At 42.1% G+C, this 21,798-nt stretch overlaps 1 protein-coding gene across 1 annotated transcript in view; it reads right to left on the bottom strand.

Moving 5' to 3' along the window:
* The window catches only part of LOC103177303 (dedicator of cytokinesis protein 2), a 222,556-nt gene that overhangs the window by 156,135 nt on the left and 44,623 nt on the right, over window positions 1–21,798 (bottom strand). The window contains exons 10-18 of the mRNA XM_007891417.2: window positions 20,982–21,117; window positions 17,385–17,460; window positions 16,469–16,548; window positions 13,293–13,418; window positions 11,329–11,453; window positions 9,961–10,059; window positions 9,537–9,609; window positions 3,070–3,173; window positions 1,350–1,536 (exon numbers count right to left, since the gene is read on the bottom strand). Of these exons, the coding sequence (XP_007889608.1) occupies window positions 1,350–1,536; window positions 3,070–3,173; window positions 9,537–9,609; window positions 9,961–10,059; window positions 11,329–11,453; window positions 13,293–13,418; window positions 16,469–16,548; window positions 17,385–17,460; window positions 20,982–21,117 (1,006 nt within the window). The remainder of the gene's footprint in view (window positions 1–1,349; window positions 1,537–3,069; window positions 3,174–9,536; window positions 9,610–9,960; window positions 10,060–11,328; window positions 11,454–13,292; window positions 13,419–16,468; window positions 16,549–17,384; window positions 17,461–20,981; window positions 21,118–21,798) is intronic.

Below are 21,798 nucleotides of genomic sequence, written 5' to 3'. Positions count from 1 at the left end.
AGTGAATGAGGGAAGAATATCTATTAGATATTAGAATATCTATTAGATTAGGACTGTGGAGTCCTGTAGCTCAGTGGTTAGAGCACTCGCTTTGCAAGTGAGAGACCTGAGTTCAATTCCAGGCAGAGGGCGAAACCTTGGGCAAGTTTCCTTACTCCACACAGAGCCTAATAATAATCCCTTCAAAAAAAAAAACAATAATTAATTGGTCATTTTCAATCTATGACTGTTTGTGGGACATTGCTGTGCGCAATTGGCTGCCGCGTTCGCCCACAAATATACAGTCAATTCACTTTGCAGTATGTTCTGTGAAGCGCTTTGGGACGTCCTCCCGACGTGAAAAGCGCTATATCAAATGCAAGGATTATTATTATTATTATTACATTTGGATACACAATTGAACAGCTCACTAGAGAATTGCTCCAAATTAGTGGTCCAGACGTTTATGCTAAAGACCCCTGAGTACTATTTGAAAGGATAAGGAAGTTTCTACTAGTATCCTGGGAAACAACCCCCAAAGATAAAGATGCAGCGCTATATCGAATGCAAGGATTATTTATTTTAACAATTTGAGTCTATATTGGAGTTGGCAATTTCTGAAAGTTGTCCAAGTGAGGAAATTAAAGGCCGCGCGAAGATAGTAATAATAATAATACTTATGATATAGCACCTTATCACAACTTCAAGATATCTCAAAACGCTTTACAGAATATACTGTAAAGTGAATTGACTGTATATTTTGTTGGTGAAATGAATGAATTGGAGGTTTGGGCTCTTCATACTTTTTTTAAAAGTATTTCCTTTTTTTTGTCATTTCCTACCCCTTTCGCGAACATTGCAAATTTGACGGCTTTTGTAAAGCGTAGTTAGTGCTTTCCTAATGTGGGTTTGCAAACACCCCAAACGAAAGAAGATGAATATTAAAGATGTGGGGAGCATGCAGGCGAGAGGGATTAGATTGGGTAGCTCAGGTGAAGAAAGACACCAGTATATGTCACACAGCCAGTTTCTAGAAGCATAGAAACATAAAAACAGGAGTAGGCTATTCAGCCCCTCAAGTCTGTTCTGCCATTTTATAAGATCATGGCTGATCTGTACCTCAAGTCCGCCCGCCCTTGACTCATATCCCTTAATACCCTGACCTCACAAATATCTATCTATTTCCATCTTGAACATGTGATTGGATCCAGCATCCACAGCCTTTTGAGGGAGAGAGTTCCAGATTTCCACTACCCTTTAGGTGAAGAACTACCACCTAGTTCCACTCTTAAATGGCCTAGCTCTAATTTTAAGATTATGCTATAATATTTCTGTGATTATATGGAACACAAAGTGCCTGTGCCGATTACCGTTCTGGGTGAGTTTAGTGGAACAGACGAGCGTTGAGATCAAGAAGCTGTCCCGAGAGCTGTTGGACAGGCCACTTGCTAGCATGCTGTTAGCACGGCTCAAGGTAGCCCCTTTGTACTCCGAGCTTGGGCGAGTGGGCAGCAGCTTTGTGTAGATTCTCGCCTCCTCCATCTTCTTACTGTCGCCCTGAAAACAGCCAAGAGAAAGGATTTGTGCAAGGAAATGAAAGATAAAATTATGTTTATTTTTAAAAAAGAAAAAAAGAAAGGCTCCCTAAATTCAGTGGGCAATTGCACCATCCAAAGAACATAAGAATTTGCTGGATGAAAGATGACCAAGGTCCATCTAGTTCGCCTTTCACCATCCTGGCAGTTGCTTGACACGTCATGTCCCAAACTATATACTGTACCCCGAGGTATTATTTTCTAGCGGGAAGCTATCTAATTTGTTCTGGAAACAAATGACATTTTCTGCTTCCACTGTCTCCCTAGGGAGCCTGTTCCATAAATTTACTACTTTCTCACTGAAGTAGTGTTTCTGCAGCTTTGTTTTGAATTTATCCAAAGAATAAATAAAACAATCCATTTGATATAGCACCTATAATGGCGAAATGATTAAAAGTGTTTTGTAAGAAATTGTTGTTAAGTTGAAACTGGTTTAACCAAATAACATAGGAACAGAGGAAAATAGGAACAGGAAGAGGCCAGTCAGCCCATTAAACCTGTTTATTAGATTTTGGCAGATCTTTTAATCCCATTCACCTTACTATCTCTAATACCCAAGTATATGTCTATAATTCTTTTAAACATCCATGTTGGCCTCTACCGCTTTTTTAGGACAGAGAATTATATATTGTTACAATCCACTGTGTAAAGAAATGCTTCCTCTGCTCAGTTCTAACCATCTTGGTTCTAATTTTAAAACTTTGCCCCGTAGTAATGGATCCTTTGACTAAAAGGGAACAGTCACCACTATTTAACCTGTCAATTCCTTTCATTATTTTAAACAATATTCATCTTTGCATTTGATACAGGATCTCTTCACAATGTTTCATCATCAAGAGTGGTTCACAGGATATATTGTAAAATAATAAAAAATAATAATCCTTGCATTTGATATAGCGCCTTATCACGTCTTTAGAGACGTCTCAAAGTGCTTCACAGAATATCCTGTAAAATTAATTTACTGTATATTTTGTGGGTGAAATGCAAGAGCCAATTGCGCAGTCTCCTACAAATAGTCGTGGATTGAGTGACCAATTTATTATTTTATTATATTTATTACATTACCCCGAAAAAAGCAATCCACCAATCGACTAATAACCGGGTTCCTAAAAATGTAGCGACTATGTATTTTGTAGGCGAGCATGACAGCCAATTTGCACCCAACAATGCCCTTCAAACGTCTATGAGGTGAATGACCAAATTTATATGGGGTATTGTTGGCCGTGCATCTAACCTATGCTACACCTGACATAGTGTTTGGCACTGCCTCTGGGAGTCGGACATGATAAACTGCTTCTCACTTTGAACATCCCTTATCCTGTTAAGAAAATTTAAAATGTTAAAAAAAAACTCGGCACTTTATAGACAATATAATACAGTGAGAAACTAATATTTAATAAGGTTCTCAGGCATCAAGGTGGACATAACATAATTTTCATTCTTAAAGTATTTCAGAACGATTGTATTTGAATTAAACAAAACATTGGTTGAGTACCTTATACACCAGTAGTTCATGAGTGCCATCCTGCAGTGTTGTCTCATCATTTTTCATTAATCTGACAAAGGCCATGGCAAAATTCTTCTCACTCTTGTCCTTGGCTACGAGTCACAAAGAAAATAGTCAATTAAGCACGAGAGAATGAGCAAGGCTCGGGAATGAGTTGCAGCTCAGCGTAGAATGCTTCCACTCAGTCAAATGTGAAGAGCAAGTGATTATAACTGCACAAGCAGAAGAAAATATGGACAAAAGTCCACAATTTATCAATCCCAAATGTGAATTAAAATCCCACAAAGTGTTTTGTGAATGATTCATAACTATAAAATATCAATTGGACAGAACAGAGTGATTTCTAAAATCAAACCGAATCATTTAAGTTTTACATTTTTTTTGTCTATTTCTATCCTTTAATAATAATAATAATCCTTGCATTTGATATAGTGCCTTATCACGTCTTTGAGACGTCTCAAAGTGTTTCACAGAATATACTGTAAAGTGAATTGACTGTATATTTTGTGGGTGAAACACAGCAGCCAATTGTGCACAGGAGTTTCCCCAAACAGTCGTGGATTGAGTGACCAAATTATTGTTCATATTATTAATATGTTTTATGGGATTATTACCCCCTGAAAGTGATTCTCCAATCGACTAACAACTGAGTTCTTACTTACTGCTAGGTAAACAGAGGCATATGGAGTAAGGAAACTTACCTGAGGTTTGTCCTGCCCGGGAATTGAACCAAAGTCCTCTCGCTTGTGAGGCGAGTGCTCTAACCACTACACTGCAGGTCTCCTCTAGGGTACTTTGACTTAAATGTTGAGTAGTGACATGGTAATGCTGTGGGTAGATTTCCAACCCTGTGCCCTAAAGAGATGGATTCAATTCATGGTTTCCCCCATCTTCCAATTTCCCTCCATGGCTCCTGGATGCTGCAGTGAAACTTTGAGTAGAATTTTGGTGCTTTCCCACAGGGAGTGAGTGTATGCCACTCTGTCACACTATAACCTGACACGCAATCCCCAGAGTCAACTGCAGGGCAATCCCATCAACTAGCACTCTATCCTTCCGCACACTCTAATGTGGCATTGAGATTGCAATCCTGACTTGAAAATGCTTTCATATTTTCAAAATAAAGTTTTGGATCATAAGACTTCATTATTTCCAAAACACAGAAGAGTATAGGACTGGAAAAGTCCACTGCAACAACAACAACATTACATTTATATAGCGCCTTTCACGTCGGGAAGATGTCCCAAGGCACTGAAAATTGCAATTCATCCGGCCAGATCTGAAGTTACAAAATAATCTTACACTACTCTATCTCTCATACCCCTAAATCAATTTATTTTCCAAACAGCTAACCAATTCCTTCTGAGTGATTTGTTTCTCTTTGGTCTCAGTTGCTAAGACTCATCTTTGAGTCAAACTACACATTAGGATTTGAGGTCAGAGTTTTGGTTTCAAGTGCAATGCCTCAGATAGTGTTACATTGTCTGAGGAAGATATTAAACTAAGAAGTTCCAATCTGCCTCTTTTAGAGGTGGACGTTAAATATCAATGATTTTGTTTGAGGAGAGAAGGGAATTTCTCCTGATGTCCCAGTGAACAATCCTACAGATTAATTTGATATATATCTCATAGCCGTTTGTAGGATCTTGCAAGCACAAGTATCTGTTAAGTTATCCTAAAAAAAATCACTGCATTTGATAGCAATTACTTGTGATCCACTTTGAGAGGTTTTGCCTTTATAAGGCACTAGATTGATGCAAATTTATTCTTTGAACTTAACACAAGAACATACAAAATGCTAGATGAAAAAAGACCAAGGTCCATCTTGTTCGCCTGCCACCTTCCTGGCAGTCACGTGCACATATGTCCAAAACTACTTATGTACTATATCCCATAATGTTATTTCCTAAATGAAGATCAGTGTTTGAAAGAATCAACACTTCCTGCTTCAATCGTCTCCCTAGGGTGCCTGTTCCACAGATTCACTATTCGCTCACCGAAATAGTGTTTGCGTAGATTCGTTCTGAATTTATCCCTCTTCAATCGCAGGCCATGTCCTCTGGTTTTACTATTCTGGACAAGTTGAAACAGCCTGTCATGATCTATATTGTTTAGCCCTTTTAGAATCTTAAAGACAGCAATCATGTCGCCTCTCAATCTTCTCTTTACCAGAGTGAACATGCCCAATTTATTTAGTCTCTCCTCATAGTCCAGCCCTTCCACTCCCTCAATCATTTTGGTTGCCCTACTCTGTATCTTCTTGATTTCTCCAATATCCTTTTTGTACTGCGGTGACCAGAACTGTACACAGTACTATAAGTCTCACCAATGATTTATATAGTGGCAGGATTACCCCACTATTTCGGCTTGCTATTGACCTGTTGATACATCCCAACATCTGGTTTACTTTATTCACTGACATAGAGCATTGTTGGGAGAGCTTCAATTTATTGTCAATCAGGACCTCCAGGTCCTTTTCATTTTCCATACATATTATTTACCCTCTGTTCAAATAATAGTCCGTTCCAGGATTTTTTGTCCCTATGTGAAGTACTTTACATTTCTTCACATTGAATTTCATCTGCTACCAATCTGCCCAATTCCCAAGTATGTTCAAATCCTCCTGTAACCTATCTTGTTCAGCTTTTCAATCTGCCACCTTCATTAGCTTGGTGTCATCTGCAAATTTAGTCACTGTGCTTGCGATTCCTAGTTCCAGATCATTTATAAAAATATTAAACAAAAGAAGTCTCAAAACAGACACTTGTGGAACTCCACTGGTTACATTTTCCCAGTCTGATGACATTCCCTGTACCAATACCCTCTGGGTTCTTCTAGTCAACCAATTGTGTATCAACAACAACAAGATTACATTTGTATAGCACCTCTCACTTCGGGAGGACGTCCCAAGGTACTGGACGTGTACAGCATTTCAGATCCGAGCTGGGGTCAGGGGGGAGAGAAGGGAGGGGAGGGGAAGGGGGGTGACCGATGGCATGGACGAAGAAGAGGGTTTTGAGGCGGGACTTGAAGGAGGCTAAGGAGGGGGTGAGGCGGAGTGACTTGGGGATGGAATTCCAGAGGTTGGGGGCAGAGTGGCTGAAAGCTCTCCCGCAATGGTGGGGCGGGTGGGTCGAGGGATGGGGTTCACGGAGTTTGGTGCGGGAGAGGACATAATTCTGGATTATCTTCAGCCTGTGGAGGGAGGAGTTGGGAAGGCCGACAATTGTAACGTACCTCCACTGATTCCTGCTTTCTTTACTTTCAGTACTAGCCTCTCAAGAGGAACTGTATCTAAGGCCTCACTGAGATCCAGATATACAACATCCACACCTTTCCCTTATCAAGCTTCCTTTTCATACATCAAAGAAAACCAGTAAATTAGATTGGCAAGACCTTCCCTTCCTTCATGAACCCATATTGGCTATCATTTATGATTTTATTTCTGTCCAGATGCTCCATGATTTTATCCTTAATAAGAGTCTCATAATTTTACCTACAGTGGACATCAAACTGGTCTGTAATCCGATGACATAATCTGTCTCCTTGGTAGCCCATTCCAGATATTCATTGTTCTCTGTGTAAAATCATTCAATATAAACTCGTCTGTTCATTCTCCTTCTTCTAAGATTGAGCTGATGAGTTTATGAGCATGTTACACCTATTATTAGGGTTTAGTTTATCTTTATCCTGCATATAAACAGGAATGAAGACTTTTGATCTCCAAATATCTAACAACATAATGATAAGAATTATCTTGAAGGTTATTTTCTGTTTGAAATCAAATGGGGGCCCAAGGGAAGCACTGTTGATAATCTTTCTTTGAAGAAGCCTAATTGATAGAAAACAGTCTAAAGGACTGCCTTCAACTGATGGTGAATCACTTTTTTTTGAAAATCTGTTTCGGAAAAAACATCTTCTCCAGGGACACTCACCAGCAGATCCCATAATTTTGAACCCTCTAGAGTCTATCAGTCAGGTTAGAACACAGACACCCTCATTTCATCTGCAAACATTTAACATATGATGTGGACCTCTTTATTTAAGTATTTCAATCAGAGCTGAGAGTAGAACGAATGGATTTTAGTGGGGAAGAAACATCCATTTCACCATGAAAAATTGGTGTGCTTTGGGGTGATGATGGACGAGTGCTTGTAAGTGGCTCGGTGCAATTCAGTTTTGTAGAAATGAGAACTGCTTGTGTGTTTTCCAAATCAATCGTTGTGTCTTTGTGTTGCCTGTGACATTGTAGTTTTTGTCAGTATAATTACAGCCTGTCTGGATTCCCAAAGGTGGCTCAACATCCGCCTGGAATTGTTGTGACAAATTGCTTCTCTAACACTGAATGAGCTGTGCTATTGTTATGACAAATGGGTCTCTTGACATTTGATGAGCTTCGCTTTGTGTTTAATGCGGAGTACAGCTGACAGAATTCCATTACTTAGAGTGAACCAAACGAAGAACAAGGTTTCACTCAAGGCACAGTGAGCAAAGGCGCTGCACTACATAGTGCTGAGCCGTACAGCGTGGCTTAGTTGGTAGTCCTCTTCGCCTCTAAATCAGAAGATTGTGTGGCAAGCCCCAAGTTGAGACTTGGAACTCATGCAGTCTTAAGCTGACAATTGGCCTGGCCAACAATCCCCCAATTAAAATTCAAGGCTATTTATGGGACATTGCTATGGGCAACGTTGCCCACAAAATACATAATCATACCACTTTGAAGTTGGTCAGTTTGGCTCAGTGGTAGCACTCTCCCACTGCGTCAGATGATTGATTCAAATCCCATATCAAGACTTGAACTCACACAGTCTAAGATGACACTCCAAAGCAGTACTGGAGTGCTGAGCGGCTGTTGCATCCTTCGGATGAGACATTAAACCAAGGTACCGTTTGCCTGTTCAGTTGGACATTAAAGATCCCATGCTCTATTCAAAAGAGAAGCGAGTTTCTCCTGATGACCTGACCAACAATCACCCAAATAGTGGGATATTATTATGATGATGATTATATCCTGGAAAACGCTTCAGATATCCTCCTGACATGAAAGGCATTTTTTTCAAATGCAAGGATTATTATTATTTTTATTATATACAGATCAGAAGATTCTGGGTTCAAATCTTGACCCATCTTGAGTTTGATTGACCAGGGGTGCTACAATTGCCCTAGGCTAACGATGGGTCCAACACCTGATTAAGAACATAAGAACATAAGAATTAGGAGCAGAAGTAGGCCATTCAGCCCCTCGAGCCTGTGCCCCGCCATTCGATAAGATCATGGCTGATCTTCAGACCTATCTCTAATTATCTGCCCTATCCCCATATCCCCTAATCCCTCTATTTTTTAAAAATTGATTGTTATTCAAAGTCACCCTCGGAAGGTGCTTGTTGTGGATATTGGATGAATATAAGATGAAGGACTTGAATGTGCAGTCGCTTACTGTTGAATAGCCTAAAAGTCCTTACCGTGAAGGCTTTTTGATTTTGGGTTAGATATGGAAGGCACCTAGATATTATATCTTAATACCATGAAAACATCACTGAATCTTCCAAAGAGCAGAAAACCTAGAGACACCAACTCTGCTCCAAAATAAACATGTTTTACAGGTTCAATGTCTCCTGTCAATCTTTCCCCGTATTTGGAAGAAAATTTCAGAACCAATGGTTCTGCAGGTCCTAGTTACTTGTGTTTCTCCTTCACTTTGCAAATTTACCGTTTTTTCACACAGCGAGTTGTTCGGATCTGGAATGCATTGCCTGAAAGGGTGGTGGAAGCCGATTTGATAACAACTTTTAAGAGAGAAGTAGATAATTATTTGGGGAGGACAAGTTTGCAGGGCTATGGGGAGAGATCGGGGAGTGAAGTTGATTTGGATAGCTCTTTCAAAGTGCCAGCACAGACTCGATGGACCGAATGACCTCCTTCTATGCTGAATAATTCTATGATTCTGTGATTCTATGATGACAGTGACCTCTTCTCCCACATTTTCCCCACTGCCTACAGAGTATATCAAGGTGCACATTATCTGGATCATCAGTGAAAATCATCGAATTACATACAATTATCTAGCAAAGAAGCAGGCCACACACACCCCACATTTCCCATTCCTCTCTAGCCCCTTCTTCATGTATGCATCACGATTTCTCTTAAATATATTAATTCAAATACCAGTGATGAAATCAGCAGTGAATAATACTTTCTAACATTTGGTACAATCATTCCACCCCTCCATCCCCAATAATAGGTTGATAGGATGATTTTTAATGAAGAATAATGACCTTAGCACCAATTACTCCTATGATCTTCAAGGTAATGTTGTTTGTGACCATAAGAATGCTCTTAGAAGAATGAACTGAAGCTAGTCTTACCAGGGATGAAAGATCAAGTAAGAAAAGAGCAACCTTGACCTAAATTGGTGTTTTGTTTCACATTAACATCCGGTTCATAAAATTACTCACACTCTTGGGATGATCGGTGTCTAAACATAAACCTCAGGTGTATTCTTTGCATTTCTTCAATAGGAATTGCCACCTAGAAACAGATGAGAATGTCAGTGAACCTTTCTGCGGTTGATGATTCACTGTCAATTTATTATCAATTGACTTCTGTGTTAGCTATGATTTTTCTCTGCTGTTTGCTATTCTGCTTGTCACAGCACTCCATGCTCATCCATTGAGACCATCTGGGACACGATAATAATAATAATCTTTAACAATCCTGCATATAACATTGTTGTAGAATAATTAGTTTGGACGAGTTACCAGCAGAGAACCTGTGCTAGTGGAACAGTACCCTACCACGTCATGCTGTCTGAGGCAGAGGGGTGAAAATTGAATGAGAGAAAAAAAATGATATGGTAATAATTTATTTATTTTCACTGACCTTGATTATCTCCATCCATCGTGGCTGCTTTATCTGATAGTATATGACAGATCGATATTCACTGACTGCCTTATCTCCCGCACCCAGGGAAATTGCATTCTAGATAAAAGCATCAAAACAATTCATCTTTTAAGCACTGAAAAGTGATACCTGGAAACATACATCACATCACCTTATCAGAAGTACAGCTACGTTATACAACATATTTAGCAATCATTACCATGTACAGTGTGAAATTACTAAAAGCGCCAATTGCTAGAATGCTTTATAGTTAATAGAGTTTGCAATGCAAGATTAGTGGTGTTATCTCCCGTCCAGTTTGATTCATTTTCCTGTCTTGTTTTTGATGCCTGTGGCCTGCCATACACCCAGTCCTATATCAAACAAAATCCTTCTCTGCAAGTTTATGAAGGGCATTGACAAAGTTATTGGAGCTAAACTGTTCACTGCAGCAAAGAGTTCAAACAACAAGGGAAAACAAGTCATAAATTAAAAAGTTAGGAATGCTGAGAGAAATGAATCAGTATAGCTGTGGATTAAGACATTGACGTGAACAGTATAAATAGATTTAGGAGCCAAGTAGCTAGATGTGTACCTGGAGCAAGATGCATTGAGAGATATGGTGAGAGGATGGGTAAGTGTGTTGGAGATTGAAACAAGTCAATAATGGAACAGGTTTGTGGGGCATAAGGGGGGTGTTGAAAATGCTGCCTCTGTAAACTGGAAGTCACTGTGCGAATTCTGGCTCTTACACCATAAGTTGAGTGATTCACTACAAAATCATTAAAAATATCACGATCCCCTTTTGACTGCTGGAGTTTTGTTGCTCTTTTCTTAGATGAGAGGGCTCACCGCTGACAGGTTGGAAAACAAACCACTTTGCCACTCTTGTAAAACAGAAATTAATAACTACGCTTTCTGTTTGACAAGAAACGTTTTGTTTCCCGACCTGTCAGCTGTGTGTTTTAGACCTCTCATCCGAGAAAAGAGAGAGAAAACGTCAGAAAGCAAAATGGCATCATGATAGTTATAATGATTTTTCCAGTGAATAGCACAATGGCTGTAAGAGCTATAATTAGCACAAGGATTTCCACTTTGCGAATGGCACTTATTTGCCAATTTCTAAAATCTTTTGCTTCCATCAGTGATGGATGTACAATACATAGCTCTTTAAACCAAGTACAAAACCAAGTCCATAACAGCATTTAAAACGTTTGATGGCAAACTTGTGGCCCGCGGGCTGGAAATGACTCATAGGCAAGTCAAGAAATGGCCCCTTTGCACAGTCTAGGTAAGATTTATGGCATTAATCAAGAAATATTCAATCAAGAACATTTATTTTGTTGATTGAGTGATATAAATCCTTACTGGGATGATCTTTCCATCTTCATTACAGACGCACATAATCACTTCAACATTCTTCTGTGTGGTTTTATTGTACTTATCAAAGTCTCCGGATTGCACAGTGATGTAAATGTCATTCCTGACATCACCTGCAGAGCAAACTGATGGTGAGTATTGCTTTGACCATACTTTTTCACATCATTTCATGAATTCCCCTCCCTTGTCCTTAAGTATCTTAGAAGTTAATAATATACTACAAATTACATTTAGGTAGTGTGATTCATGTAAATAAATGTCTCAAGGTGCTTTTATGGCGTGAGATTAATTAGAAATTTGTGAGTTACGGAAGCAAACATAGCAAACAACACTAATTTACAGTACTGTAGCAATACCATACAAAGAACTGTACCATAGCACAGCAGAAGGCCATTCAGCCCATCATGTCTGCCTCTTTGAAAGATAATCCATTTAGTCTCATTTACCTGGCTTTCTCAATAATCCTGATTTTTTTCTTTTTTTAGATATCTCTATAGTTGCCTCTTCAAAGCTAATATGGATCCTGTGTAAACCATCCCACCTGGCACCTAAGAAACTGTCTGTGTAATGGCAGCCCTGGGGTGGAGGTGGGGGTCAAGACCCGGGACCCATCTTGCATGAGCACCAACACAAGCAGGTTTAGCGAAATCTTTGAGCTTAATGTCACAACCATCCTTCCCTGAAGGAGGAGGAAGGAATGCTAGGGGCAGAATGGCAGGGTGACATCCTACTCTAACCAACAGCCCTTTAATTCCCTTTAGAATGGCGCTGGCCATGTAAGCAGGTGACAGTTTCATTAGTGCTGAAGGAAGTGAGGAGCCAATGTACGAGAGTTACAAGAATTGATTATTTTTCCACTACCTTTGTTTCATTATTTTTCAGATATTCTGGGCGAGGGAGGTTAGTTTGCAATTAACTGCTATGGGAGCATGAACAGGTAATTAGAGTGATTGCTTTGCTTGGGTAACAAAGTTATGTAAATTGTGCTCAGGGTGTCACAAGGTAGATAGCCTTGCCCATCAGGGATTTAATTCATGGCACCTTGAAGGATGACGGGATCGTGATGTTAGCAGAATGTAATTTCAACTGAGAGGTAGCCAACTGAGCCTTGGGATTGCTGGCAGCTTGTTGTTTTAGACGAGGATCGTCCATGGCACAAGCAATCTTTATCAATGGTATAACCCCCTAATCGTGTCCAGGATGCATAAGATCTATAGAGTCCTGTGCACCTTGGCTGGTGAGTTACGTGGCCCTTTCTGCACACCTGCATGGATCAGGCATCTGCTTTAATTGATGCTTCTTGTTAAAACTGCAAGCATTAAAGCCAAAACAGCCATGGATTGAGTGACCAGATTTTTTTTAAAAAAGGGATTATTACCCCCTGGTACACGATCCACCAATTGACTGACAACCAGGTTCCTACTTACTGCTAAGTAAACAAAGGCCTGCGGAGTAAGGAAACTTGCCTAAGGTTTCGCTCTGCCGGGAATCAAACCCGGGTCCTCTCTCTTGCGAGGTGAGTGCTCTAAATACACGACAGAACTTCGCAACCCAATATGCACTAAACACAACATATTCCAGCTTGTCTTAAAACATATCACTATGTTACGTCCGTTCCTGGATATGGTTAATCAACAGTATTTCAAATGCTTCTGTTTCACAGGATACCTCTCTCTATAATCCTCAGTCTTGCTTGAGGCTTGTTAATTTCAAATGTCCTTCAGTTCTGCTCAAGGTCCAAGACAAGAATCTATTTGTTAATAAGAAATCTGTAATTGTCAAATTCTGAAATGTTTTACAAAATTGATAATTACATATCTCTTCTTAAGAAATTTATTAAGAAATATCACAAATGGCATGCAATTATTAACTGCAAAACCTTTGTGATATAATGTGTATGTGCCATTTTTATGGAAGCAGGGTGTGGGGAAAGTGTCTTAGTTCCACATTACCTGGCATGATAATCTCTGGGAATCCCAGCTTCCTGGCCACCACAGTGGTCCTGTCCACAAGATGTGGGTAGTCCTTTCTGATCTGAGATACATCGCCCACCAACATTTTCATAGTTACCCAGAGACCTGTGAAAAGAAGGAAATTCTAACAGTGACTGAACTCTTTTTTTAATATGAACATTAACCCATGTGCGATGACCACATGCAACAATGTGGAACTAACCACATAACACACACACAACGAAGGCACGACTCAAATGTGGAGTAAGGACCCAGACACTCAAGTGTCCCAGACACTCAAGTGTCTGGGTCATTAATGTTGTGTAGAGAAGTAGCTGGGAGATAGTGAAGGCCTTTATCAGAAAGAATTAACAAGGCAAGAGCAATATTTAAAGAAATATTTATTTCTCAAAACAAAAAAGGAAATTAGAAATAGATTGATACAACCGGCTGTTCCTCATAAGAAGAGGAGATGCTCTCTAACCCCTCCCGAAAAAAAAGTGTAAGAGATAAAATATTATCATCCCCAAAGAAAATAATATAATCCCCAAAGAAGAATGGATAGTGCTGATATTGCTCAACCTAAGAGCTTGAGGCTGAGGATAACTGACAAATTTCTGTTGAGTTTTGTCATTTTTGTACAGACGTTACTGTCTCCTTATCGATATTGTCTCCTTATCCTCTGAACTCCTCTCCCTCTGGCCTTCAACACTCACGACCCCTCTTCTCCTTTCACCCTCCTCCACTACACCCTCTCCTCCACACTCGATACTCTTGCCCCCATCACCTCCCATACTGTCTCCTACTCTCGCTCCTCCCCTGGTTCACCACCCACCTCCGCTCACTGAAAAGCCAGGTGCGGGCTGCTGAATGCACCTGTGTCAAATCTGGCTGGACCTCCTCAAAATCTACCACTCCACTCTAGCCTCGGCCAAGTCGTCCTTCTACTTCTAGGATAATCCTGGAGGTGAAGAACAACCCCAGGCTACTGTTTTCTACCACATCCCGACTCCTCCGTTCCCCCCGCCACCCCGCGCAGGTCATCTCCTCCAACCTTCACTGCGAGGAGATGCTGGATTTCCTTGAATCCAAAATCAAGGGAATTCGCTCCGCGTTCACTTCCCCTCCAACATCCACCCACCCCCCCACCCCTTCCCTCCCACACTCCGACTCCTACCCATCCTCCCCTACACATTTTCGTTCCCGTTTCCCCACCCTCTGTCACCAAACTCATCCTATCCCTGAAACCCACCACCTGCTCCCTTGACCCATCCCCACTCCACTCCTTATCTCCCAGCTCCACCTCCTTACCCCACATATCACAGACATTGTCAACCTGTCCCTCTCCTCTGGCTCTGTTCCCATTCCCTTAAAAACTGCCACCAGTTCTAACCCCTTCAGTCGGGTTTCCGTGCTGCCCATAGCACAGAAACTGCCCTGGTCAAGGTCACCAATGACATCCTGACCATCTGTGACCAGGGCTTTCTCTGCCTCCTCATCCTCCTTGACCTATCGGCAGCATTCGATACGGTCGACCACGCTATCCTCCTCCACCGCTTGTCCTCCCACCTCAACCTTCAAGGCCCTGTCCTTGAGTGGTTTAGGTCGTACCTCTCCCACCGTCTTCACTTTGTTTCCACGAATGGCTTTTCCTCCGGCCCCTGCACTGTCTCGTGCGGTGTCCCTAAGGGCTCTGTCCTCGGTCCCCTCCTCTTCACCCTCTACATGCTCCCCCTCGGTGACATCATCCGCAGACATGGGGTTAACTTCCACATGTATGCGGATGACATCCAACTCTACCTTTCCTCCTCTACCCTCAACTCCACGACCACCGATGTCCTGACAGCCTGACTGTCTGACATTGAGTCCTGGACAAGAGACAACTTTCTTCAGCTCAACGTGCGTAAAACTGAGGCCCTCCTGATTGGCTCACGTCACCACCTCCGCACCTCAGGCGCTGACAGCATCAGCATCCAAGACTGCACTCTCAACCTCTCAAAGCCGGTCAGGAACCTCGGGGTTCTGTTCTACCCTGAGCTGTCCTTTCTCCCTCATATCCGCACTACAACTGGCACCGCCTTCCATCACCTCCGGAATATCGCAAGACTACGGCACTACCTCACCCCTCACGCTGCTGAAACTCTGGTCCACGCCTTTATCACCTCAAGGCTGGACTATGGGAACTCTCCTCGTCGGCCTTCCCGCACCTCCCTCCACACTGCAGGTCATTCAGAACTCTGCAGCTCGTGTACTGTCCCGCACCAGGCTTCGCGCCCACATCACTCCCACCCTCGCTCGCCTCCACTGGCTCCCCATCTCCCAGAGGATCAAATTCAAGATCTTCATCCTCACCTACAAGGCCATTCACGGCCTTGCTCCCTCCTACCTCTCTGACCTACTATCACCCTACCTACCTGCCCGTACCCTCCGTTCCTCTGGCTCCGATCTGCTCCACATCCCCCACCCCAACCGCCCTACCATCGGTGGCCGGGCCTTCAGCCTCTCAGCCCCCAGGCTCTGGGACTCCATCCCCCAGTGCCTTCGCCGCCTCCTCCCTTTCCTCCTGCAAGGCCGGTCTCAAGACGTTTCTCTTTGACCGTGCCTTCAGCTCCCCTCTCGACTCTCTACCCCCTCCTCGCCCCCCTCCCTTCCCTCCCCTCACCTTAACCATTTTCCCCCTGCTCGGGTCCTGACCCAACTGTACAGTGCCTTGGGACGTCCTCCCGACGTGAAAGGCGCTCTATAAATGGAATCTTGTTTTTTTTAGTTGATTCACTTTGATATCCTCACTCTCACCTACCAATCACAACACCCTCCCTCTGGCTCTACCTCTGTAACCTTCTCCAGTCTCACCCGTGTGTCTGCCATCACTGTTAGATAAACTTGGAGCAGTTGCATAATCCTTGTCCCCATATCTGACCATTGTTAACCATGTCTTCAGCCACTATCTCCATACCTCAACTCCCTTCCTCTCTCCTTCCACCTTACCCCTCTCTATCACCTTTAAATCATCCTGCAACTCTACTGTTTGACCATGCAAATGGTTACATCACACCTTCCCCTACCCCACCCTGCTGGCTCAATATCTGCTGCCTTCTCTGCTGAGTTTCCAGGCTTCAAAAGATCTGACTACTGTAGTTTCTAATTGTACGTTGACTGGTTCTGATTAAGATTACCTTGTCCCTTTTCATCTCCTGACTTGGTAGATATCACTCGATTGAGGAGAGAGTGTAGAAACTCATTCTCTGCTACAACTCTGTAATAAACAAAAGCATAACAATTAATTTGTAATATACAAAGACTGCAGATTGCAAACATCAAACTAGGACAGATTAGTTTATTTAGCGTATCTAATTATTCTTTATAGCTATCCTTCTAGCACTTGAAACGGCCTTGTTGTTTCCTGTATTGCCTGAGGGAGGAGTACCACCCTTAAATTGTAGCAAGCAGAAGCTGTCTGGAGTACTCCAGGTGTGGCCTGTCCAGAACACTGTTCAGTTTGAGTTTAACTTCAAATTAACCCGACTGATTTGGCAATATGGCCCAGCATTCCATTGCCTTGCCTATCGTTGACTGGCACTGTTCTTACACAGCAAATGATAAGTCAGTTAACATCCCTAAGTCTTTTTCAACTTCTACCTCAGCAGGTTTTATTCCATCCATGCCTCTTGCGATATACATTTCAACATTTCTGAGCTTAACCTACAGCATTGAAAAAGGTCACATTCCCAGAATTTGCCCAGCTTAATTCTAAATCTGAGCAACTTCAAATCTCAAACCTCAGCATAATTGAAATGCGCAATTATCTCAGCTCGTTTCAAAAGTTTGCCTACAGACCACTTGGGGCCTATATACAAGCCCAGATAGTTTGTGTTTCCCAATAAACTCAAAGTTCTGGTGTAAATTCAAAAGTTCCCCTGAAATCTGTATGATGTGGTTAGTTAATTAAAACGAAGAGATCTATAACAGTAGTGTTTGTGTCCAGGACAGTTATTCAAACTATCTCAAACCTGAATACTTTGCATCCCATCCATACAGTAGCGCATTGTCCTCACACATTCTGTGTACTTTGCAAAAAAAAGTTAGACTTACGGATGGAATGGAATGAAGTGCTGCTTCTCTTCATCACTGTCTATTTTGCCTTTAATGATATCCGTGATATCCATAACTAGAGAGAGAAAAAAGTGAGAGAGAAACAAACAACTTCCATTAATAAGTAGAATAACTTCTCGGCACCCCTTACAATTGCATGGCTGGAAGGGGAGAGGGGGGGAAGGAGGTGACCATAGGCAGAGTTGAAGAAGTAGGTTTTGAGGCAGGACTTGCAGACAATAGAGATGGAGGGGGTGAATCTGATTCTTCAAGAACTCTTGGCATACTGGAAGGTATTAGTTGACTTCCTCAATGATCCTAACACCCACTAAACCTCCATGAAGAATGCAGTAGACGGGTACAGGAGACCACATGTGCTAGATAGAGAACAGCAGCATTGAAAATAATGGACCATTTTTAAACCCACACCCATGTGATTACAGAAGAGATGCAACCCATAAATAATTCAAATCTTTCTGACATTATTAGTGTTCAGAGCCTGTCCTTGCAGGAAGGCAACATTAAGAATTTAAGAATCTTTCTTTTCAGTAAATCTCTTTCTGTCTAGCTGAACTTTTGACTATTTCTCTCATTTGTGAGCCAAGTACTCTTTGTCAGACTCATTCCCACGCATGCATGTTTTTTGGGATCGTATCACTGACCTTAAATAGGTCAGACTGTATATTGCCTTCCTTCCCATTTCTATCTCACGCACACATTCTGCATGTCTGCCTCATACTCACTGTTCTGTCACCCACTCTATCTCTCTCACAGACACATTCATCATAACATATTCAGGTATATAAGCAATCCTGAGATATTAGGGTGATTAGTACATTAGAATTTAATCTCATTGTAAATGGTGATGTCCATCAAGCTACAGTTCATGTGAATGGAATAATGGTAACTCTGTTTTTTGTTTCGCAAAAAGCCAGATGTCCAAATGAACCAGCTTCTTAGACATCATCATTAAGAATGGCAAGGGGATGGGGCTGTGATCCAATACATTTTGGGGCGTTCAAAGTGCTTAAATATAAAATCCAGTGCTAAATTGACCCCAATAACATGTTCCTTTGTGGCATTGTGAAAAGACATGAATTACACTCCTTTGAAATTGCTGGTGAATTTTCTGGTTGGAGCATTTATTTTTGCCCCAGTCTGCACACTTATGACCCAGCACAGAAAAGCCTCGCCCACCTGCTCCATATCTCTGGTATCATTACCAGGTGTGTTGCCAAGCCCATCCATGCTCACTGTTATGAGCCCTGACATTTGTCTCCTATTTACAATCCCATTCTTCTGCTTCTGGATTCCACTATTGATTTGCCATACATGGTACCTTGGTATAGTGAGGGGCTCTGGGTGTCCTGCAGTGTGCCCAGGGTCTGAGTCCCAGGGAGGCGAGTAGTGGCTCTCGCTAGGCTGGGGTGAATGGGAGGAGCTGCACTGTGTGGTCCCGTCCCAGGCTGACCACTCAGCTTGTGGGAGAGCGAGGGCAGTGTGACGGAGACCCAGCACCCAACACCCAGCCCCAGCCCCTGCACTCAACTCCAGCCCCTGCACCCATCCCCAGCCTCCAGCCCCCAGCCAGACCAACAAGGCCCCAGCCTCTGGCCTCCAACCCCAAACCCCCAACCCCAGACCCCAGCACCCACCCCCCAGTGTTGGGAATGCAGCCTCCTGGTAGGAGGACGGGAATAAATGGCTGGATCTCCCAGGTTCTCACACGCAACATTTGAGATTTTGGGATTGGGAAAAGTCTCCTAACTTATTCTTGCACCAAGGGCCCTGGGGGCTTATTATGCCACTGACTTTGAGAGGATAGATCTCATTGCTAGCTCCTTAGCTATGAATTATTTGAGACTGACATGTCTCACTTGGCCCCGTTTCTCAATGTAAGAGTAGGATATCCAACCAATAAAAAAAGCATGTATCAATTCCATTTAGATGATATTAGATAGTCTAAACAGTTAATAATAATAGTAATAAATATCAATAATAATATAATAATAATCTTTGTGTATACTGCAAAGTGGATTGAGTGTATATTTTGTGGGTGAAATACAGCAGCTGGTTTCACTCAGCAATATCCCTCAAACAGCCATAGAGTGATTGATAGGATTCCCTTCCTGCACCTCTGCCACATCACCTGCCTTCGACCCTACCTCACTTCAAACATTGCTGTAACAATCATTCATACTTCCATCACCATCCCACCTTGATTTTTCCAATGCACCCCTCACTGTTTTCCCCAGCTCCACCATAAAGTTCAGTCACCTCCCCTCTCTTTCCAACTCAGTTTCACGCCATGCTACTGTTATGCCCTCCGAGGCACTACTTGTGTTAAAGGGCCTATATAACACTTCACATTTCAGCCAAGCTCAACACTCTAAGGAGCAGTGTTACTTTGGAATGATGGTTTTATTCAAATCAGTTTTGGTGTTCGTGAATTGTATTTGATGTTACAGAAATTTAAATCCAATCTTCACTGTGCAGCAGTAAATTGCCACTCTCTGAACTGATGGGATCTGAAACCAAAGATTATGTGCCCGAAGGGTGATGGAGCACACAATGGGGACTGTGCTCTATCCCATCCCACTGAGCAAACGTACGATATTACACATTTATTTCAAAGCACATCATGCAAATGGAATTGGCCTATTCACTAGAAATCAAAAGGAAATTGCAGCCATTGTAATTCATTGTCTGTGTAATAACCCTTTTTTATGCATAAAGCTCATCTTTTAAGTAAACGGTACGGTACTTCAAATGAAATGGTGAGATTGTGCTATGTTAAAGAGTCACTCTGTTTCTAATAAAGTCTAACTATTTAACTGGGGCAATGGTTGAGCAGGACTTGAGCTCACAGACCAGGCAAACATGGCAGTGCAGTGCTAGGGCCACTGAATTGCCAGTGATACTGTCCTTCAGATAAGATGTTAAACCAAGGTCCTGTCTGCCCATTCAGGTGAACATTACAATAATAATAATAATCATCCTTGCATTTCATACAGCACCTTTCACATCAGAAGGATGTTTGAAAGTACTTGATAAGATTTATGGTAATGTGTATTTTGTAGGCGAATGCAACAGTCAATTTGCACACAGCAATGTCCCACAGACAGTCATGAAGTGAATGATTCATTTTGTCTGTGAGATTTCTCGTTTCGATTTGGGCCATAGGATCTTTAACATCCAACTGAAAATACAGACAGGACCTTGGTTTAACATCGCTTCCCAAAGGACAGCATCTCCAACAATGCAGCTCTCCCATAGCACTGCATTGGAGTATTAGGTTACTTCAAATCTCAAATTGGCGCTTGTGTCCACAACCTTCTGAAATGAAAATGCTGCCAACTGAGCCAAGCGGCGGATTATTATTGTTACTGTTACCTGACCTTCAGAACAGTTTTCAATGATACTGGTGATAATTATCACCTTCTCGGTCTCAATCTTCACACTGTGATTTCTTAGCGGCCACATACTTGTGTTTCCCATTCTCAAGCTAGACTGCTGGACATAGTTTCAGATCACTAAGAGCAGCAGCACACAGCACGTCTGCCATCTCATTCCAGCCAATTGTGCATCTGCACTTACCTGCCACTCCGAAAGGTCGTCTCAATCCTTGCGTGTATTTCTTCTGATGGGTGTCCTTCAGATCCATCCTTCCAACCCGGACTATTTGGCAAATTAAATAAATTTTCTCTCGATTGAGTTCTTTGTTTCCCAGATCCTAAGCAGAATGACACTCACAGTTTAGCCCAGAGCACTTCAGTAAGGTCTAATTTGTGATATTCGCAAACAGGATTTGGATTGTTAACTGGGATTTCTAGAGCAACTTGTGGACGATGTCCAGTTTGTTGTATTCACAAAGCAGCTAACGATGTTTCTGAAAGATGCCAAATACAAAACAAAATGACATTTGTATAACGCCTTTCACGTCGGGAGGATATCCCAAAGTAGTGAAAAGGCCTGAGTAAGGGACACCATATGTCCCGTTTCATTCCCAGGATGTTATTTTTCTGCGTTTCATTAAATTTTGGAAATCACAATTAGAAGTTTTACAGCAATTACTAATTAGAAGCCTTTCGATATTAAACATAAGTCACTGATAGCACTTCCCATTTCCATCGCAAATTGGACTCCACTGGTTTAGCAGCACATTTAATATATCACATCAGATGTGTCTAAAGCAGACCCCCTTCCCCTCCTCTCCTTGCCTCCCCCACTCCCCTTCCTCCCCCTCCTCCGCCACTCACCCTTCCCCCTCCCCTGGAGTTGAGGGTGGAGGTAGAGTCATAGAGTTACAAAGGTACATAGGAATATAAAGGATCGATCCCAGCACCTCAGAAGCTAACATGTTCCAAATAGCATTAAAGAATTAGAGGCAAAACTTAACAGATAAGGCTGTTTC

The sequence above is a fragment of the Callorhinchus milii genome, unplaced genomic scaffold (genome assembly GCF_018977255.1).
Source record: "Callorhinchus milii isolate IMCB2004 unplaced genomic scaffold, IMCB_Cmil_1.0 Scaffold13, whole genome shotgun sequence".
Taxonomy (NCBI): Eukaryota; Metazoa; Chordata; class Chondrichthyes; order Chimaeriformes; family Callorhinchidae; genus Callorhinchus; species Callorhinchus milii.
Note: the sequence above shows the minus strand (reverse complement) of the source record. Positions and strands in the feature narration are given on the sequence as shown.